The sequence below is a fragment of the Salvelinus fontinalis genome, unplaced genomic scaffold (assembly GCF_029448725.1).
Source record: "Salvelinus fontinalis isolate EN_2023a unplaced genomic scaffold, ASM2944872v1 scaffold_0927, whole genome shotgun sequence".
NCBI classification, from domain to species: Eukaryota; Metazoa; Chordata; class Actinopteri; order Salmoniformes; family Salmonidae; genus Salvelinus; species Salvelinus fontinalis.
Window position 1 is genome coordinate 1 of NW_026601136.1, and position 20,380 is coordinate 20,380.

Below are 20,380 nucleotides of genomic sequence, written 5' to 3' on the forward strand. Positions count from 1 at the left end.
TTATTAATTGTCTTTAAAGCTAGATGAGTTATTTTAGTTACTGATCATGAATGTGTTTGGATAACTGCATTGAAGAAAACGTTATTGATCTGCCAATGAAAAATAAAGTTACATGAATATGTACTGGTCAACCTCTTCTCTTTAGTATTCAGTTCTTCATAATAGATCTGACAGTATGAATGGTTCTTATGGTTGTATTCAGTTCTTCATATTAGATCTGACAGTATGAATGGTTCTTATGGTTGTATTCAGTTCTTCATATTAGATCTGACAGTATGAATGGTTCTTATGGGCTGAGTGCCTGGAGTGTTTTTGTATGACTACAGTCAGGAGTTCTCTCTGACCCTGTGATGTCACCAGTACATTAAGTACATTCATCTTAAGATAGCCAGGTGAGACAACCACATATCACAGTAAATACATTTCTCATCAATTTGTCAGTGTCACAGTATTATTATTGTTATTATTTGTATTTTTTTTTTGGGGGGGGGGGTACTCTTTAAAGACGTAGGGTTTCAGACCTTTTCGGGCAGATGGGCAGGGACTCTGCTGTCCTTGCATCAGAGGGAAGCTGGTGCCACCATTGGGGTGCCAGGACAGAGAAGTGCTTTGACTGGGCTGAGTGGGAGCTTGACCTCCTGTAGCAGTGGGACGGCCATGAGACCAGAGGTGGCAGAACTGAGTGCTCAGGTTGGGATATAGGGTTTGAGCATCGCCTGAAGGTAGAGATGGGGCTGTTCTTCTTGCTGCACCGTAAGTAAACACCATTGTCTTGTAGTGGATGTGAGCTTCGGCTGGAAGCCAGTGGAATGTACGGAGGAGCAGGGTGACATGGGGGAACTTGGGAAGGTTAAACACCCAGACGGACTGCAGTGTTCTAGATAAGTTCAGTGGCGACCCATCATTCAGGGCAGGTGAGCCACCTGTTTTTTGCCCCACAGTTTTAGCGCTAAAAAAGCGTGAAAAAAATGATCTGTTTGCAAACAATGTAAAAAAACAACATATATATAATTGAGTTATTAATTAAGCCGCATACAAACATGGTCTCTTTTTTGTTTTGTTGAGTAAGGCAACTCCAAAATGCAGGTGTTTCAACCTAGCTCAGTGCTTTCTGTTGAGATGGGGCAAGCCAGCAGAAAATAAGGAGCTTTGCGCCGTGATTGGCTCAGTGTTCTGTCATTCATGGGGACAATACAACACTGCCAAGCCTAAGGGTAGAACTTGAAAATTCAAGCCCCGTGGGTGCTGCCATAGAGTTACATTAGAAGTGCCCATCCAAGAAGGCTCAAGGTCATTGTCCACAGATAAAATAACGTCAAATCATGTGATATCTACAGTCGCTTTGATTGGACTGATCATGTCAACATCATACTTTCAAAATCTGAGCTAGCAGTTATCATCATGAATCAAGTCGACAATCTACTGGCAAATCCTTTTTAATCTTTGTCATATGAAGAGAAATAATGAGAAATTATAGATTAAACGTATCGGTTCTCACCGGCCATTGGAGATAAACATTACAAAACAAGTTGGAATTTGCAAATTCAACAATGAGTGGTTTGTCAAGGAATCAGTGGCTAACTGCAAGCTTTGCAAAGCAATCATTAGCCTGGTATTCAGTGGAGTGGCTGTGTGGTCCCAAGTCTAAGATTAAGGGGCTCTTTTCCTAGTTTAAAATTGTAAACGTTCAACATTGGCCATGCTGTCAATGAAACTTGATTTGTGCCGCGCTCAAAACAACTTCACTCGGTACTGAAAAATCTGACTTGAGTTGAGTTCAAGACAACTGGGAACTCGGGGGGAAAACAAGCTACGACTGAAAAATACTTTTTGAACTTTCATCCAACTCGGAATTGTAAATTGGGAACTCAGGCCTTTTTCTACAGCTACGACCTGAAGATCGCTGACGTCATATTTTTTTTTACTGAGTTCCCAGTTGTCCTGAAAGCACCATAAATCCAGAGAAAGACAGACTTTGATGACAAAGTTTGATGACAAAATATGCCCACGAAGGACTGCCGCGCCACCTTCCTGTTCAAGTGAGCACAACACAACAAGGTGAGTCAAAAAATGTCTTGTAAGCTGTTGCATAAATGATGTAATATGCCAGGGAGATGTGTATACTGTAGCTAAGAAAGTAATACTAAGTGTATGTTGTGTAGTAAGATGTTAGTAGCCCATGTGCCTCACCTTGTGTGCCTCACCACTATTTTCACCTCTTAATTTTGCCCACTGTTCTGACTTGGTGGTTCACATGTAGCCTATAACCTGTTTTAGAGAAATGTAATCATTGAATATTGTAAGGGTTTTCATTGTCTGCTTATATGCCCCTTTATTTATCCTACGGTTTTGACTTGGCGCACAGGGAGAACACTGTAAGAACGGCCCATGTTCTGAATTTTGTCGCTGTGCATTTCAAAAGTGGTGAACAAATAGTTATATTGACTACGTCCGTCCAAGCTCGCTCATTAATGTCTTAATCGAAATTACAGATTGCCTCTTATCCGCTTTTCGTTCCCTTATGCCATAGTTTGTACATCTCAAATGTCAGTAGAAACCACATTTGTTTAACCTCTACTTCATCACCCTCCCGGATCCGGGATCCTCCTCATCAAAAAAGGCTAGGCTATGCTAGTCAGCTAACGGGACAGGGATATCATATAATATAATTTTCATGAAATCACAAGTCCAATACAGCAAATGAAAGATTAACATCTTGTGAATCCAGCCATCATTTCCGATTTTTCAAATGTTTTACAGCGAAAACACTATGTATTTCTATTAGCTAACCACAATAGCCAAACACACAACCGCATATTTTCACCATGTTTCCACCGCATAGGTAGCTTTCACAAAACCGACAAAATAGAGATAAAATTTGTCACTAACCAAGAAACAACTTCATCAGATGACAGTCTTATAACATGTTATACAATACATTTATGTTTTGTTCAAAAATGTGCATATTTGAGGTATAAATCATAGTTTTACATTGCAGCCACCATCAAAAATAGCACCAAAGCAGCCAGAATAATTACAGAGAGCAACGTGAAATACATAAATACTCATCATAAAACATTTATGAAAAAGACATGGTGTACAGCAAATGAAAGATAAACATCTTGTGAATCCAGTCAATATTTCAGATCTTTTAAGTGTTTTACAGTGAAAACACAATATAGAATTATATTAGCTTACCACAATAGCCAAACACACAACGGCATTTATTCACCGCAAAGGTAGCTTTCGCAAAAACCAGCAATAAATATAAAATGAATCACTAACCTTTGGACAACTTCATCAGATGACAGTCTTATAACATCATGTTATACAATACATTTATGTTTTGTTCGAAAATGTGCATATTTAGAGCTGCAAATCGTGGTTGTACATTGTGAATACGTAGCAACATTTTCCCAGAATGTCCGGAGATATTTTGGACACTCACCTAATCTGACCAAAGAACTCATCATAAACTTTACATAGAAATACTTGTTGTATGGCAAATGAAAGATACACTGGTTCTTAATGCAACCGCTGTGTTAGATTTTTAAAAATAACTTTACTACAACATACAAAATACATTATTGTGAGACAGCGCTCACATAATCTCCGCCCTGTTGGATTCTACATATTCCACAGAAATACGAAATAACATCATAAATGTTTTCTTACTTTTGCTGAGCTTCCATCAGAATGTTGTACAAGGAGTCCTATTTCCAGAATAAATCGTTGTTTGGTTTTAGAATGTCCATTTCTTCTGTCGAATTCGCTCCACAATGCTAGCCAAGGTTGCTAACATTCCCATCCTCTCTTGGCGCAAAGAACGGAAAACTCCAAAAGTCCCAATAAACTGATAAAACTCGGTTGAAAAAACCTACTTTATGATGTTATTATCATATGTATCAAATAAAATCATAGCCGGAGATATTCGCCGTGTATACAGAACGCTTTTCAGAAGACAATGTCGAGGTCCCTCGCGCGCCATCGAAGACAAAGAAAATACCGGACCTGTCACTCCAAAAGCTCTTATTCGACCTCAGATCAAGCTAGACACCCCATTCCACCTTCCACTGTCTGTTGACATCTAGTGGAAGGCGTATGAAGTGCATACATATCGATAAATAAAAGCCAGTTGAATAGGCAGGCCCTGAAACAGAGCCTCGTTTTCAGATTTTTCACTTCCTGTATGGAAGTTTGCTGCCAAATGAGTTCTGTTTTACTCACAGATATAATTCAAACAGTTTTAGAAACTTCACAGTGTTTTCTATCCAATAGTAATAATAATATGCATATTGTACGAGGCCATTTAATTTGGGCACGATTTTTTCCAAAGTGAAAACAGCGCCCCCCTATTGACAAGAAAATGTTTTTTTTAAAGGCAGTGAATGAGGCTGAATGAACTGTTTCGCTGCCAGACAAGGTTCCACTGATAGCCAGGTGTAGCAGTGGTAAACTGTTGAGACTATGCTGTTGGGACAGCTTTATGTAGGCCCTAACAGTTTGTGGGCACCGTTTCAGTGCAATTAATGTATTGTTTAGTGTCTTGTTGTGTAGTGGCTTTGCTGGCAATGCATCCCACTTTTTAAAAATAGTTTTATTTAATCTTTATTTATCTAGCCAAGTCAGTTAAGAACAAATAGTTATTTAAAATGACGGCCTACCCCGGCCAAACCCGGACGATGCTGGGCCAATTGTGCGCTTCCCTGTGGGACTCCCAATCACGGCTGGATGTGATTCAGCCTGGATTCGAACCAGGGACTGTAGTGATGCAGTGCCTTAGACCACTGCGCCACTCGGGAGCCCTTAAAAGGTTTGCGCCCAACGTGGGGCAGGAGTTTGACGGCACAAGCAGGGAGCCCAGCCAACAGAGATTTGAGAAATGTTTTGGTTTTCTTCCTCAGATCTGTGCCTTGCAACAAACCTGTCTCGAAGCTCGACGGACAATTTATTTGATTTCATTGCTTGGTTTTTGCTCTGACATGCACTGTCAACTGTGGGACCTTATATAGACAGGTGTGTTCCTTTCCAAATCATGTTCAATCATTTGAATTTACTACATGTGGACTCCAGACAAGTTGTAGAAACATCTCAAGGATGATCAATGGAAACTGGATGCACTTGAGCTCAATTTCAAGTCTGAGCAAAGGGTCTGAATACTTATGCAAATAAGCTGTTCATTTTTATACATTGGAAAATATTTCTAAAAACGTATTTTCACTTTGTCATTATGGGGTATAGTGTGTATATTGATGAGGGGGGAAAAATGCATTTAATCAATTTTCGTATAAGGCTGTAACGTAACAAAATGTGGAAAATGTCGTCATGGGGTCTTGTATAATGCCCTGTATATGTTTTAAACTACACATTTAAGGAACTGAAGTGGTAAACAATGAAATAATGGAAAATGCATATTCAGTGGTTATCTCTGTATTAGTATTATTCACATTAAATCACCTAGATAGAGCAGTGGTTCTCTCTGTGTTATTATTATCTCTGTATTACCCACATTAAAACACCTAGGTAGAGCAGAGAGGACAGAGCATGTGGCTTTGTAACACACAGGTGTTTCATCTCCACACTGGGATGAATTTAACAGTGCAACGCCACGCAGGCCTCATGCCTCTCAGGTAGGAGAGTACCAGAAATAAATGAATAAAAAACACAAAACTAATGAAGGAACACACAGTCACCAACAATATATCCCTGGCGTCAATACTTTCAACTTTCTCAGCTCGCTGTCACAGTACAGCACCACCAAATTCCATTTATTAAGTAACCATCTGTTTTATGTAAGCATAAAAACGTAACATTTCACACTATTTTTGAGAGTCCAGGATTTATATTTACTATGTTACATCTAGTCTTTGAGACGAGGCTGCACCTTAACCTACATTATAAACACGCAGATCAAGAGGTGTGTTTTCCCTTCAGCATCTGCATGTGGCATAAGCTCACCCACCTCACAGCATGAATCTAAAATAGTTAACTTTGGCTGTGAGTGATGGGATAACATCTGACTCTTAAGGCAATTACTTGAATAATTCAATTGATTTTTTATTTACAAACTTGATAACCAAATAGTCTTTTTTTTTTAAATTGACTTCGCTATGGGGCCATCAATGGGAGTTGGGCCTTGCTTCAGCTGAACTGCAGTACCGAAAATGCCCTCTGAGCACAGTGGAAAGCATGCTTATAGACTGGAAGCCTGCCCCCTTGATCCGAGAAGGGTGTAATTGCAGACCGCATTTAGGGCCGTTCTCTGATATCGGGTGTTTCATGTTATCTAGTTTACACCAATTGATGCTCCCCAGTTCAGGAATTAACATTGGAAGCATTGCAGGCAGGGGTGGAAAAATACCCATTTGTATTATTTTGTTTATAATTGTCAAACTTGAGTAAAAGTAAAGATACTTGAGTCCTTTCCTATCAAGGTAAAAGTGAAAGCCACCCAGTAAAATACTACTTGCGTAAAAGTCTAAACGTATTTGGTTTAACATATACATAAGTATCAAAAGTAAATGTAATTGCTAAAATATACTTACTTATTAAAAGTAAAAGTATAAATAATGTAATAAATAAAACCCTACTCCTCCGCCAGAGCGTCCAGTGTGGCTCTGAACGCTCCGAGAGCGATACGAACTGACAATCTGACAACGCTCTGAATTTACGAACGCCCAAGCACACTCTGGCATTCCAGATTGAATTTAAGATCACACCCATAATTTACTAACAAAGTATTTGTGTTTAGTGAGTCCGCCAGATCAGATGCAGTTGGGATGTGTGAATTGAACAATTGTCCTATATATATCATACACTGTAGTTTGAATAGGACTGTGACTGAAGATGTTCCACCCTACGAGGCCCATGAGACTGTGTAGGGATGTGATTTGAGTAGGACTGTGACTGAAGATGTTCCTCCCTACGAGGCCCATGAGACTGTGTAGAGATGTGAATTGAATAGGACTGTGACTGAAAATGTTCCTCCCTACGAGGCCCATGAGACTGTGTAGAGATGTGAATTGAATAGGACTGTGACTGAAGCAGTGGGACGTTTTTATTTATCTATTTTTGTATTTTGTTTTGATGTTGTTCCCCCTGCCCTTTTCCTCATTGGAAATGTATATTTTTCTACAGTTTACTAACCGTACAGTAGGTGGCGGCAGACACGTTATATTTGTGTAAATGTCAGTATACCAGAGAAGAAGATGACGCTGTTGTTATGTCGTAGTGGGGAACAGGAAGTTCCGGTTAGAAAACGACAGAACTGTGCTGTAACCGTACAGTAGGTGGCGGTAGACACGTTATATTTGTGCAAATGTCAGTATACCAGAGAAGAAGATGATGCTGTTGCATTGTCGTAGAGGGGAACAGGAAGTTCCGGGTAGAAAACGAAAGAACTGTGTAATGTCGTTAGTGGTTGTGTTCGTTTCAACTGTATTATTGTAGGTATGTAATAGCACGTTTAAACTTTATAATGTCGAAAGAATATATAACATGCTAGGTAACAAATTCGTCAAGATATTTTCACGTTTGGTAAAGGTTTTAATTGTATTTGTTATTTTGGGGTCAAACCGAGTGAGTGAAGAACGTGATTAAAAACGTTTTTACAAGTCACTTAGGTAGACTTCGGGTTTGTCTGAGTGTATGAACATAATTTTGTCAGTCATTGCATAAAGCTTCCACCTATTTGAGTTCGTTTTTACATGTTCTTGGTTTTGTGTAAAATGTTGTTTATGAGCTGGTAAATAGCCTCGCCCGAACCGTCTTGATCTCGCGAGTTTACATACACTGTTTCGTAAATGTAAGCTCGCGAGATCAGGATGATTCGGACGAGGCTCTTCAAATGGCTGCTTCAACGGTTTCGGTCGTCTTACGAGGAGTTTGCTCGTGATGAAATGGCGACATGAGGCTGTGTGATGGAGTGTCAAAATAGAGGGAAGCTAACTAAAGGTTTCCTTCACCATTTGGAGAGAGAGGCCAACTGCATGGGATGGCGTCGATTCATGCGGATGAATCGGAGCACTTATCAAACTCATTCCATGGAGGACCAAGTGTCTGCGGGTTTTCGCTCCACCCTTATACTTGATTAATGAATTAAGGTCACTAATTAGAAAGGAACTCCGCTCATCTGATTGTCTAGGTTATAATTGAAATGGAGAAAAAAATGTAACCTTCGGAGACTAGGCCCTCAATGGAATGAGTTTGACACCCCTGAAACAATGGAAATTGAGAGAGTTTGAGAAGCAACAGCTGTGCTGGAATTCGATCAATCTGGGCGACATTTCTGATGATACGGAGCGGGAGGATGAGGGCCTAGTATGTGAATGGTCTGTAGTGGAAAGACAGGAAGAACAGAGTAGTAATGTGTCACAGTAAAAAGTTGGGATGGTGTTTGAGGAGACAACAGGGCCTCATTTACACCCTATCTGATTAACCAAGGCCATAAACGAGAATGTGTTCTGAACTAGCCTACCTGGTTAAATAAAGGTGAAATAAAGCATTTAAAATGGTAGATTGTTAATATCGTGTGCTAGTCAGGTTCAGCAAGGGAAGATTCTTCAATTGGAAAATCATAATGGGACGAAGCTCAGAAGCCATGCTAAATTGAAGGGAGTAATCTGAGGTCCCAATATCTATGTCCATGGATGATATTGTTAAAGAACATGTGAAGGAGACAGAGTGGTTGAAGCCTAAAGGTTGATCAGTTGGAAAGAGGGTTAAAGAAGTGAAAGCTTATCAGTGCTGTTGAGGTTTGAGATGGTTTTGTCTGGAAAAGTACAGAATAGGATTCCTTAGCTTCAATGTCAGAGTTTTTGACCCAGCCTCATCAATCAACCAATCAAATGTATTTATAAAGCCCTTCTTACATCAGCTGATGTCACAAAGTGCTGTACAGAAACCCAGCCTAAAACCCCAAACAGCAAAGTGTAGAAGCACAGTGGCTAGGAAAACCTCTCTAGAAAGGCCAGAACCTAGGAAGAAACCTTGAGAGGAACCAGGCTATGAGGGGTGGCCAGACCTCTTCTGGCTGGAGATTATAACAGAACATGGCCAAGATGTTCAAATGTTCATAGATGACAAGCAGTGTCAAATAATAATAATCACAGTGGTTGTCGAGGGTGCAACAGGTCAGCACCTTAGAAGTAAATGTCAGTTGGCTTTTCATAGCCGATCATTGAGAGTATCTCTACCCCTCCTGCTGTCTCTAGAGAGTTGAAAACAGCACGTCTGGTGAACAGGTCAGGCTTCCATAGCCGCAGGCAGAACAGTTGAAACTGGAGCAGCAACGGAGAATCATCACAGTGTTTTTAAATGCCAAAGAATGGAACATGTAGCTGTTGAGTGAAAATATGTGCCAAGTGGCTGGTCCTGTAGTAAGAGGACCTACTGTCAGACTGATGGAGCTTCCATGGCTGGTCCCGTAGTAAAGGGACCTACTGTCAGACTGATGGAGCTTCCATGGCTGGTCCCGTAGTAAGAGGACCTACTGTCAGACTGATAGAGCTTCCATGGCTGGTCCCGTAGTAAGAGGACCTACTGTCAGACTGATGGAGCTTCCATGGCTGGTCCTGTAGTAAGAGGACCTACTGTCAGACTGATGGAGCTTCCATGGTTGGTCCTGTAGTAAGAGGACCTACTGTCAGACTGATGGTGCTTCCATGGTTGGTCCTGTAGTAAGAGGACCTACTGTCAGACTGATGGAGCTTCCATGGCTGGTCCCGTAGTAAGAGGACCTACTGTCAGACTGATGGAGCTTCCATGCCTGGTCCCGTAGTAAGAGGACCTACTGTCAGAACTGGTCTTTCTACTAGTCCTGACATGGTTTCGAGGGCTGTTCAGAAATCTTGCGCCCATAAATGCGCTGTGACAAATGATACTTTAATATTGAATAATATGTACTTCATAGCTTTCATTGGTAAAGTTATCAACAACTTGGATTGTGTAAAGCAGAAATACCAGGTTGAAAGTTATCTTGTAAACTGCAGCAGAGTTGTTGGGGGTAACAGATGTTACTGTCAGTATGGTTTTTGATAAGCTGGATAACCTGGGGGTGGATTGTCTCAGCATGATATAGACCCCAATGTTTGCAAACACAGAAATTGATCTATTGATAAAGTTTATTGGGGGTGTGGGAGGGTTTTTGGGGAAGGGGAGGGTGTGGTAGAAGTTAATAAGGATTTCTTGGTTTATTTTCTTAGTACAGAATTAGACAGACATGGACCTTAAACATTTGTTTGCGGACCACCATGATACCATAGGACACAGGTGTCGAACTCATTCCACGGAGGGCCGAGTGTCTGCGGGTTTTCGCTCCTCCCTTGTACTTGATTGATGAATTAACATCACTAATTAGTTAGGAACTCCCCACACCTGGTTGTCTAGGGCTTTATTGAAAGGAAAAACCAAAAACCTGCAGACACTAGGCCCTCCGTGGAATGAGTTTGACACCCCTGCCATAGGAGGTCTGCATCAACGGACTTCAGTGCAGGTAGTTCCTCATCAGAGAGAGAAGATTTCAGTTGCTCTACAGTTTTGAAGCTGAATGTAATGATTATCAGTTCTTTACATGTGTACTAATATTCAGACACATTCAGTTGTTTCTATATTTATCTATAATTCAGGGTTTTCACACGGGCTTAAAGTAAATGAATATTAGTACTTAAGTCCTTGAATTTGACTTGCCACTGTACGATCCCTGATAATTCTTACTATGGTGTGAATGGGAAATACAATTATTTTTTTGTGAGTGAAATAATACAGTGAAGACAAGGTTATTCATAAAATGTTTACGTAGTACTGCCTACAACATTCTGCAACCTTGTGCTAAAAGGTTTTTGAGTCATTTATGCATTTATGTGAATTTAGGAAATCTACTATACATTAAGTGCTCTTATGTTATGCAATTTAAAATGTGTACTTTTTGTCTAATGTGAATGAATGTTTTATCAAGGATTAGCTACCTGATCTACTGAAATGAGATAATTGAACAAGAAAAAATAGATTTTTTTTTTACAGAGTAAAGTGCCAGAACTGTCAAGGAAATAACTTTTGTGTCCGTTTGTCTTTATTACTACAGGCTGACTCAGATTAAGTCTGAGGCCGGTAACATCAACAGTGAGGACAAACCCAGCCTGCCACTCTCCTTCCACACTGAGTAGAAACCTACAGTCACTGGGTCCTGATTGTGACAGTGGAGCCCAGTTTGCACTGCAGGATCCAGAGATGGCATCAGTGAAGCTGGAGGACTGCAGTCAAACACTGGAGCTGAATGTCAACATTACAGATGAAGAAGAAGAGGAGGAGAAGATTAGAACAACTGTTAGTCATGGTAAGAGCAGGTTCTCTCTATAAGTTATCTTCATAAATTAGACCTCCATAAGTTATGACCCAGTCTATTGCTAGGTTGAATTCTGTAATTCTGACATCACACAACCCTGAAAACCTCAAGACTTCACAGCGAGGCAAAACTTTGTAAAACTTGTAATGCCTGCCTTTGCCCACACATTGTCTCAAGAACGTTGAAAATGTTTAATACCCAATCACCAAGTTAGGCATACCTCATTTCAAAATAGGCCATGGCATCATCACTGTCAATATTGAATTATAATTCTTTGCGTTTTACCAGTGAAATTACCAAGCTGTTTCTGCATGCCAATCGTTCGATCTCAATCAATTTCATGGGAATATGCATTTAAATCTTATTGAATTACTGTTTGGTTAGCAAATTAGAGCAGATGGTGTTAAATTATATAGACTTCCTGTATTTTGTTTTAATCAAAGCACATTCTGCCTAATGGCGCGCTGTTGAGTTTGGGACGATTCGGCAAACCATTCTAAAATCTCGTAAGAAATTAGGTGTTGTTTTTGTTTTAACAGTAATGTTATGCTATAATATTTGGTTATGTGGACTACTAATTAATCATTAGGTGATCGTCCAAGACATTGATCTACCTTTACTAAACAAACACCATTGTAACGGTTTTCTTCCATAGGTGAAGGAGAGGACCAAACTGCAGTGCGGCTAGTGTTCAACAAGTTTATTTAGACGAAATAAACGGTAACACTATACAAATAACAAATGTGAAAACCGAGACAGCCCTATCTGGTGCAGACAAAACACAGAGACAGGAAACAATCACCCACAAAACCCCAACACAAAACAAGCCACCTATATATGATTCTCAATCAGGGACAACGATAGACAGCTGCCTCTGATTGAGAACCATATTAGGCTGAACATAGAAACAGACAAACTAGACACACAACATAGAATTCCCACCCAGCTCACGTCCTGACCAACACTAAACAAGCAAAACGCATAAGAACTATGGTCAGGACGTGACAACCATTGTGGCGGCTCATTGCTCTATCAGTACTACACCCCTGCAGTCTGCTGCACCGAACTAGTGATTGATGCTCACCTAGCCTACTCTTTTGCCTTACACAACATTTGGTGATGCAGAAATGAGAGAACATGTTTTTATGAAAATCTGGGAATATTTGGCCAAGGAAACATTTCTGGTTGGTCTCAAGGAATGTCACACAGGGAGACTTAAAACAGGATTGAGTGAAGTAGCAGCTAATGCTCATGGAGAGCCTCACAATTATTATTATTAACCTTTATTTAACTAGGCAAGTCAGTTAATAACAAATTATTATGTACAATGACGGCCTACACCGGCCAAACCCGGACGACACTTGGTCAACTGTGCGCCGCCCTATGGGACTCCCAATCACGGCCGGTTGTGATACAGCCTGGAATCTAACCAGGGTGTCTGTAGTGACGCTTTCAGTGCCTTAAACTGCTGTGCCACTCGGGAGCTCATAAGTTGAATGAAATTTCATCATCTTTCAGTCTATTTGAGATATTTACTTCCTTTTGTAGCTCTTCACCAGTTTCTTGAATGTTTATTGTACATAAATATAAACACAACATGCAACAATTTCAATGATTTTACCGAGTTACAGTTCATATAAGGGGCGGCAGGTAGCCTGGTGGTTAGAGCGTTGGGCCAGTAACCGAAAAGTTGCTGGATCGAATCCCTGAGCTGACAAGGTAAAAATCTGTCGTTCTGCCCCTGAACAATGCAGTTAACCCACTGTTCCCCGGGAGGCCATCATTGTTAGTAAGAATTGTTCTTAACTGACTTGCCTAGTTAAATAAAGGTTAAATCTAATTAAAAAAAAATAATATATATATATATATATATATATAATAAGGACATCAGTCAATTGAAATGAATTAGGCCCTAACCTGTAGATTTCACGTGACTGGGCAGGGGTGCAGCCATGGGTGGGCCTTGGAAGGCATAGGCCCACCCACTTGGCAGCCAGACCCACCTCAGGTCCTGGGCTGACGTTATTACACATGGTCTACGATTGTGAGGCCGGTTGGACGCATTGCCAAATACTCTAAAACGACGTTGGAGGCAGCTTATGGTAGAGGGACGCTGTGTTCTACTCCCTTCACAGAACAGCGCAAACTAGCTTTAACCAGAATAGAAAGAGCAGTGGGAGGCCCCGGTGCACAACTGGGCAAGAGGACAAGTACATTAGTGTCTAGTTTGAGAAACAGACGTCTCACAAGTCCTCAACTGGCAGCTTAATTAAATAGTACACGCAAAACAACAGTCTCAACGTCAACTGTGAAGAGGTGACTCCGGGATGCTGGCCTTCTAGACACTATTCTGGTTAGAGCCAGTTTGCGCTGTTCTGTGAAGGGAGTAGTACACAGCGTTGTATGAGATCTTCAGCCGTTTCCAGCTACAAGAGTCATTTACAACATTAACAATGTCTACACTGTATTTCTGATCAATTTGACATAATTTGAATGGACAGAAATGTGCTTTTCTTTCAAAAACAAGGACATTTGTAAATGACTCCAATCTTTAGAATTTATTCATTTATTTCACCACTAGTGGTAGTGTATTTATTTCTATTATTATAAAAAAAATTACCTTTATTTAACTTCCTTAGCATACTGGTTATTGTCCTGAATTTCAGATGACTGACGTGCCCAAAGTAAACTGCCTGTAAACTGGCCAGAAGCTATGATATGCATATACTAGATAGCATTGGATAGAAAACACTCTGAAGTTTCTAAAACTGTTAAAATAATGTCTGTGACTATAACAGAACTGATATGGCACGAAAATCCATCCGGAATGTTTATTTTTTGAGGTCACAGGTTTTTTCAGTGCTTGCCTATGGGATATACAAATAGATAGGACCCAGATTGCAGTTCCTATGGCTTCCACTAGATGTCAACAGTCTTTAGAATGGGTTTCAGGTATTTTGTAGTTTTTTGAAATCTGACAACGCAGTTGGATTAACAAGAAGCTTTTAAATGATGTAAGACACTTGTATTTTCATGAATGTTTAATATTACGATTTTTGTATTTTGAATTTTGCGCTCTGCAATTTCACCGGATGTTGTCGTAGGTGTCCCGCTATCGTTTGGACATGCGCCCAAACAGGTTAACTAGGCAAGTCAGTTAGGAACAAATTCTTATTTTCAATGACGGCCTAGGAACAGTGGGTTAACTGCCTTATTCAGGGGCAGAACGACAGATTTTTACCTTGTCAGCTCGGGGATTTGATCTTGCCACCTTTCGGTTGCTCTAGCCACTAGGCTACCTGTCACACGATATGACCAGAAGAGGAATGGTCACCGCTCTGAGCCTGGTTCCTCTCTACGTTTCTTCCTAGGTTCCTGCTTTCTAGCGAGTTTTTTGTGGCCACTGTGCTTCTACATCTGCATTGCTTGCTCTTTGGGGATTTTAGGCTGGGTTTCTGTAAAGGACTTTGTGACAACTACTGATGTAAAAGGGCTTCATAAAATACATTTGATTGACATGTATATCACACCAACTGACTGGTTCTTCTGATGTTTACACAGGATACCATGTAGAGACATTCTCTACATCCAGAGAGCAACAGCAGGAAGATCAGAGAGCTAAGAGGTCTCATCACTGCCCACATTGTGAAGAGATTTTCCCATTTCTATCAAAGCTAAAAATACACCTAAAAATACACACAGGAGAGAAGCCCTACTCCTGCTCTGGCTGTGGAAAATGCTTCAAAACATCAAATGAGCTAAAAGTTCATAAGAGAACACACACAGGAGAGAAGCCTTTTTCCTGCCCTGACTGTGGAACTCGGTTCTCTAAACTTAACCACTTACAATCACATGAACGTATACATACAGGGGAGAAGCCATACTCCTGCTCTGACTGTGTAAAATATTTCAGAACATCAACTCAACTAAAAGTTCATCAGAGAACACACACAGGACAGAAGCCTTTTTCTTGCCCTGACTGTGGAACTAGGTTCTCTAAACTTTCCATCTTAAAATCACATGAACGTATACACACAGGAGAGAAGCCTTACTTCTGCTCTGACTGTGTAAAATGCTTCAAAACATCAACTCAGCTAAAAGTTCATCAGAGAACACACACAGGAGAGAAGCCTTTCTTCTGCCCTGACTGTGGAACTAGTTTCTCTCAAGTTTCCTACTTAAAATCACATGAACGTATACATACAGGGGAGAAGGCATACTCCTGCTCTGACTGTGGAAAATGTTATAAAACAGCAACTGAGCTAAAACTTCACCAGAGAACACACACAGGAGAGAAGCCTTACTTCTGCTCTGACTGTGGAACTAGTTTCTCTCATCTTTCCAACTTAAATAGACATGAACGTATACACACAGGAGAGAAGCCTTACTTTTGCTCTGACTGTGTAAAATGCTTCAATACATCAACTCAGCTAAAAGTTCATCAGAGAACACACACAGGAGAGAAGCCTTTCTTCTGCCCTGACTGTGGAACTAGTTTCTCTCACCTTTCCTACTTAAAATCACATGAACGTATACATACAGGGGAGAAGGCATACTCCTGCCCTGACTGTGGAAAATGTTATAAAACAGCAACTGAGCTAAAACTTCACCAGAGAACACACACAGGAGAGAAGCCTTACTTCTGCTCTGACTGTGGAACTAGTTTCTCTCAACTTTCCAACTTAAAAACACATGAACGTATACACACAGGAGAGAAGCCTTACTTCTGCTCTGACTGTGTAAAATGCTTCAAAACATCAACTCAGCTAAAAGTTCATAAGAGAACACACACAGGGGAGAAAAAAAGTTCATCAGAGAACACAGGCATGAGAGAAGCCTGCTTACGTCTGCTCTGACTTTTGGGTGAGTTTCTCTCACCATAGCAACTTAACACACCAATGTTTAGACACGGGAGAAGCCTTACTCCTGCTCTGTGGAGGGGTGAGCGTGTAAGTCAAACGTCTAGCCAAAGGCTGCGTGTTTGAATCTCATCAAGGAGGACTTTAGCAATTTAGCTAATTAGCAACTTTGCAACTTCTTACTATTTTTTAGCTATGTTAGCATGTTAGCTTAGCATGCAACTACTTAGCATGTTAGCTAACCTTTCCCCTAAACCCATTTAACTCTACCTTAAACCCCTCACCCCTAACCTAGCTAACGTTAGGAACAACAAATTGGAATTCGTAAGAAATCATACATATTACAAGTTCGTAACATATTGTATGAATAGCAATGCGTAACATAACATATGAATTGTAATTCTTAACATCTGATACGTCCTACAAGTCGTATTATACTGAACAACAATCTAAACGCAACAATTTCAAAGATTAACAGTTTGTATAAGGATATCAATCAATTGAAATAAATGAGGCCCTAATCAATGGATTTCACATGACTGGGCAGGGGCTCAGGCTTGGGTGGGACTTTGGAGGGCATAGGCCCACTTGGGAGCCAGGCCCAGCAAATCAGCATGAGTTTTTCCCCACAAAAGGTCTTTATTACAGACATAAATACGACTCACCCCCCTCCCAGACAATCCTGCAGGTGAAGAGGTCCTGGGCTGCCGTGGATACATGTGATCTGCAGTTGTGAGGCCGGTTGGATGTACTGCCAAATTCTCTAAAAGGACGTTAGAGGTGTCTTATGGTAGAGATATAAATATTGAGTTCTCTGGCAACAGCTCTGGTGGACATTCCTGCATTCATCATGACAATTGCACATTCCCTAAACTTGAGACAAATGTGACATTGTGTTGTGTGGCCTTTTTTTGTCTCCCAGCACAAGGTGCACCTGTGTAATGATAATGCTGTTTTATCAGCATCTTGATATGCCACACCTATCAGGTGGATGGATTATCTTGACAAAGGCTGAAATGCTCATTAACAGGGATATAAACAAAGTTGTGCACAACATTTGAGAGACATTAGCTTTTTGTGCATATGGGACATTGCTGGATTTTATTTCAGCTCATGAAACCAACACTTTACATGTTTAGTTTATATTTTAGTTTATTTACTGTGATAGTCCAAACATACTAAATGGAGTGGCACTGAAGTTTTTGTATATTATAAAACGTTTTGCTCTGAGACCAGGTTGTCCCTCTGCAGTATTCTGTGGGAAGGAGCTAGTATACCCTTTTTATTTGTTTTTATTGAACCTTTGATAAACTAGGCAAGTCAGTTAAGAACCAATTCTTATTTACAATGGTGGCCTAGGAACAGTGGGTTCAGATTTTTACCTTGTCAGCTCGGGGATTCAATCTAGAAACCTTTTGGTTATTGGCCCAACACTCTAACCACTAGGCTACCTTCCACCCCTAACATGTATCAGATAGAGATGGTGTGATGATCACTTTTCACCATTAGTTTGGGGGGGATTGTTTTACAACTTTATTTAATGATACACAGTTTATGAAATGAATACATGTGTTTATTAATTGTCTTTAAAGCTAGATGAGTTATTTTAGTTACTGATCATGAATGTGTTTGGATAACTGCATTGAAGAAAACGTTATTGATCTGCCAATGAAAAATAAAGTTACAGGAATATGTACTGGTCAACCTCTTCTCTTTAGTATTCAGTTCTTCATATTAGATCTGACAGTATGAATGGTTCTTATGGTTGTATTCAGTTCTTCATATTAGATCTGACAGTATGAATGGTTCTTATGGGCTGAGTGCCTGGAGTGTTTTTGTATGACTACAGTCAGGAGTTCTCTCTGACCCTGTGATGTCACCAGCACATTAAGTACATTCATCTTAAGATAGCCAGGTGAGACAACCACATATCACAGTAAATACATTTCTCCTCAATTAGTCAGTGTCACATTATTATTATTATTGTTATTATTTGTATTTTTTGGGGGGGGGGTACTCTTTAAAGATGTAGGGTTTCAGACCTTTTCGGGCAGATGGGCAGGGACTCTGCTGTCCTAGCATCAGAGGGAAGCTGGTGCCTCCATTGGGGTGCCAGGACAGAGATGTGCTTTGACTGGGCTGAGAGGGAGCTTGACCTCCTGTAGCAGTGGGACGGCCATGAGACCAGAGGTGGCAGAACTGAGTGCTCAGGTTGGGATACAGGGTTTGAGCATAGCCTGAAGGTAGAGATGGGGCAGTTCCTCTTGCTGCACCGTAAGTAACACCATTGTCTTGTAGTGGATGTGAGCTTCGACTGGAAGCCAGTGGAATGTACGGAGGAGCAGGGTGACATGGGGGAACTTGGGAAGGTTAAACACCCAGACGGACTGCAGTGTTCTAGATAAGTTCAAAAAAAAATGTGCATTTTTCAGGTATAAATCACAGTTCTACATTGCAGCTGCAATCTGAAATAGTGCTGACCCAGCCAGAACAATTACAGAGACCAACGTCATATAACGAATTACTCATCTTAAAACATTTCAGAAAAATACACAGCGTACAGATATTGAAAGCCCAACATCTGGTGAATCCAAACAATATTTCAGATTTATTAAATGTTTTATAACGAAAACAAAATGTAGCGCTAAATTAGCATAGCTATACCAGGCAGATTCGGCTAGGCGCCCACGGCCAGTTCACATGCACAACAGATATGATATAACATCGTAAATTGGGTCTTACTATGGCTGATCTTTCATCAGAATGTTGATCAAAGTGTCCTTTGTCAAGATGAGTCGTTGGTTCCGTTCAGAATTGTTCCTTTCCCACTCCATTTAGCACAGGTACTGGTCGAGTGGCACGGATCTCTCAAACGTAAATAAAATCAGACAACGGAACACCACAAAACTCCCGAAAAAATTCAAATAATCTGATTAAACTATATTGAAAAAACATACATTACGATGATCTGGTCACATGTATCAAACAAACTTCGAGACGGAGATAGTTTTCATCCATAATGGCCGCACAACAGAAGACAATCGCAGCTACAAGTCACACGATTTAGAGAACCGGAAGTTGTCGGTCACGCCAAAGAATTAGCTCTCATTTCACGTCAGTCCCAGATAAACAAGATATTTTTCCTCTGACGTCCTCTTGACACCCAGAGGAAGGCCAATGAGGTGTGTTTCGGGTCATAGGGGGCACGACCATATATAGGCAGAGCGTTGAAGCTGGCATACACATCTTGCTTTTTTCTTCTTGGTCATGGAAAGTGCTGTCAAATGACTTCTGTATCACTCAGAGACAAAATTGAAACGGTTTTAGAAACTAGAGATTGTTTTCTTTCCAATGGTATTATTTATATGCATATAGTAAGAGCAATAATTGAATAAGAGGCAGTTTAATCTGTAGAGCAAATTATGCTAATGGGAAAATAGCACCCCCTGTATTCTCAAGAAGTTAATTTATCCTACGGTTCTGACTTGGTGTACAGGGAGAACACTGTAAGAACGGCCCATGTTCTGAATTTTGTCGCTGTGCATTTCAAAAGTGGTGAACAAATAGTTATATTGACTACGTCCGTCCTAGCTCGCTCATTAATGTCTTAATCGAAATTACGGTTTGCCTCCTATCCGCTTGTCGTCCCCTTATGCCATAGTTTGTACATATCGATTGTAAGTAGAAACCACATTTGTTAAAGCAAGTCAGCCATGTTTTTTTTTTAAATGAGGCTGAATTAACTGTTTCGTTGCCAGACAAGGCTCCGCTGATAGCCAGGTGTAGCAGTGGTAAGTTGTTTGGACTATGCTTCTCGGTCAGCTTTATGTAACAGTTTGTGGGCACCCTTTCTCACCGTTATAGTGCAATTAATGTATTGTTTAGTAATGTGTTGTGTAGTGGCTTTGCTGGCATGCATCCCACTTTTTTATTTAATCTTTATTTAAGAGTTAAGCAGAAATTCTTATTTACAATGACGGCCAAACCCGGACGATGCTTGGCCAATTGTGCGCTTCCCTATGGCACTCCCAAACACGGTCGGATGTGATTTAGCCTGGATTCGAACCAGGGACTGTAGTGATGCCTCTTGCACTGAGATGCAGTGCCTTAGACCCCTGCGCCACTCGGGAGCCTTTAAAAGGTTTGCGCCCAACGTGGGGCAGGAGTTTGACGTCACAAG

At 40.6% G+C, this 20,380-nt stretch overlaps 1 protein-coding gene across 5 annotated transcripts; it reads left to right on the forward strand.

The window, feature by feature from the left end:
- The first annotated feature begins 7,344 nt into the window (after positions 1–7,344).
- LOC129847692 (zinc finger protein 883-like) lies at positions 7,345–17,894 on the forward strand. Of its 5 annotated transcripts, none has more exons than XR_008758459.1 (4): positions 7,345–7,449; positions 11,081–11,332; positions 11,997–12,061; positions 14,903–17,894. XR_008758459.1 is itself a non-coding variant. In XM_055915446.1 (4 exons), exons 2-4 carry the CDS (start codon positions 11,227–11,229, stop codon positions 16,195–16,197), a joined length of 1,317 nt encoding a protein of 438 aa, XP_055771421.1. In that variant the 5' UTR covers positions 7,349–7,449; positions 11,081–11,226; the 3' UTR covers positions 16,198–17,894. The 5 variants fall into 5 exon arrangements, 3 of the variants coding, with proteins under 3 accessions (XP_055771421.1, XP_055771419.1, XP_055771420.1); XM_055915446.1 differs by lacking the exon at positions 11,997–12,061 and having other exon boundaries at positions 7,349–7,449; positions 14,903–15,976; positions 16,061–17,894; XR_008758458.1 differs by having other exon boundaries at positions 7,347–7,449; positions 11,997–17,894.
- Positions 17,895–20,380: the final 2,486 nt, after the last annotated feature.

Coding starts and splice junctions, on each gene's coding strand:
- LOC129847692 (XM_055915444.1), top strand. CDS start 11,227: ATGGCATCAGTGAAGCTGGAGGACTGCAGTCAAACACTGGAGCTGAAT. Junction 11,333..14,902: donor TAGAACAACTGTTAGTCATG/GTAAGAGCAGGT, acceptor ATGTTTACACAG/GATACCATGTAGAGACATTC.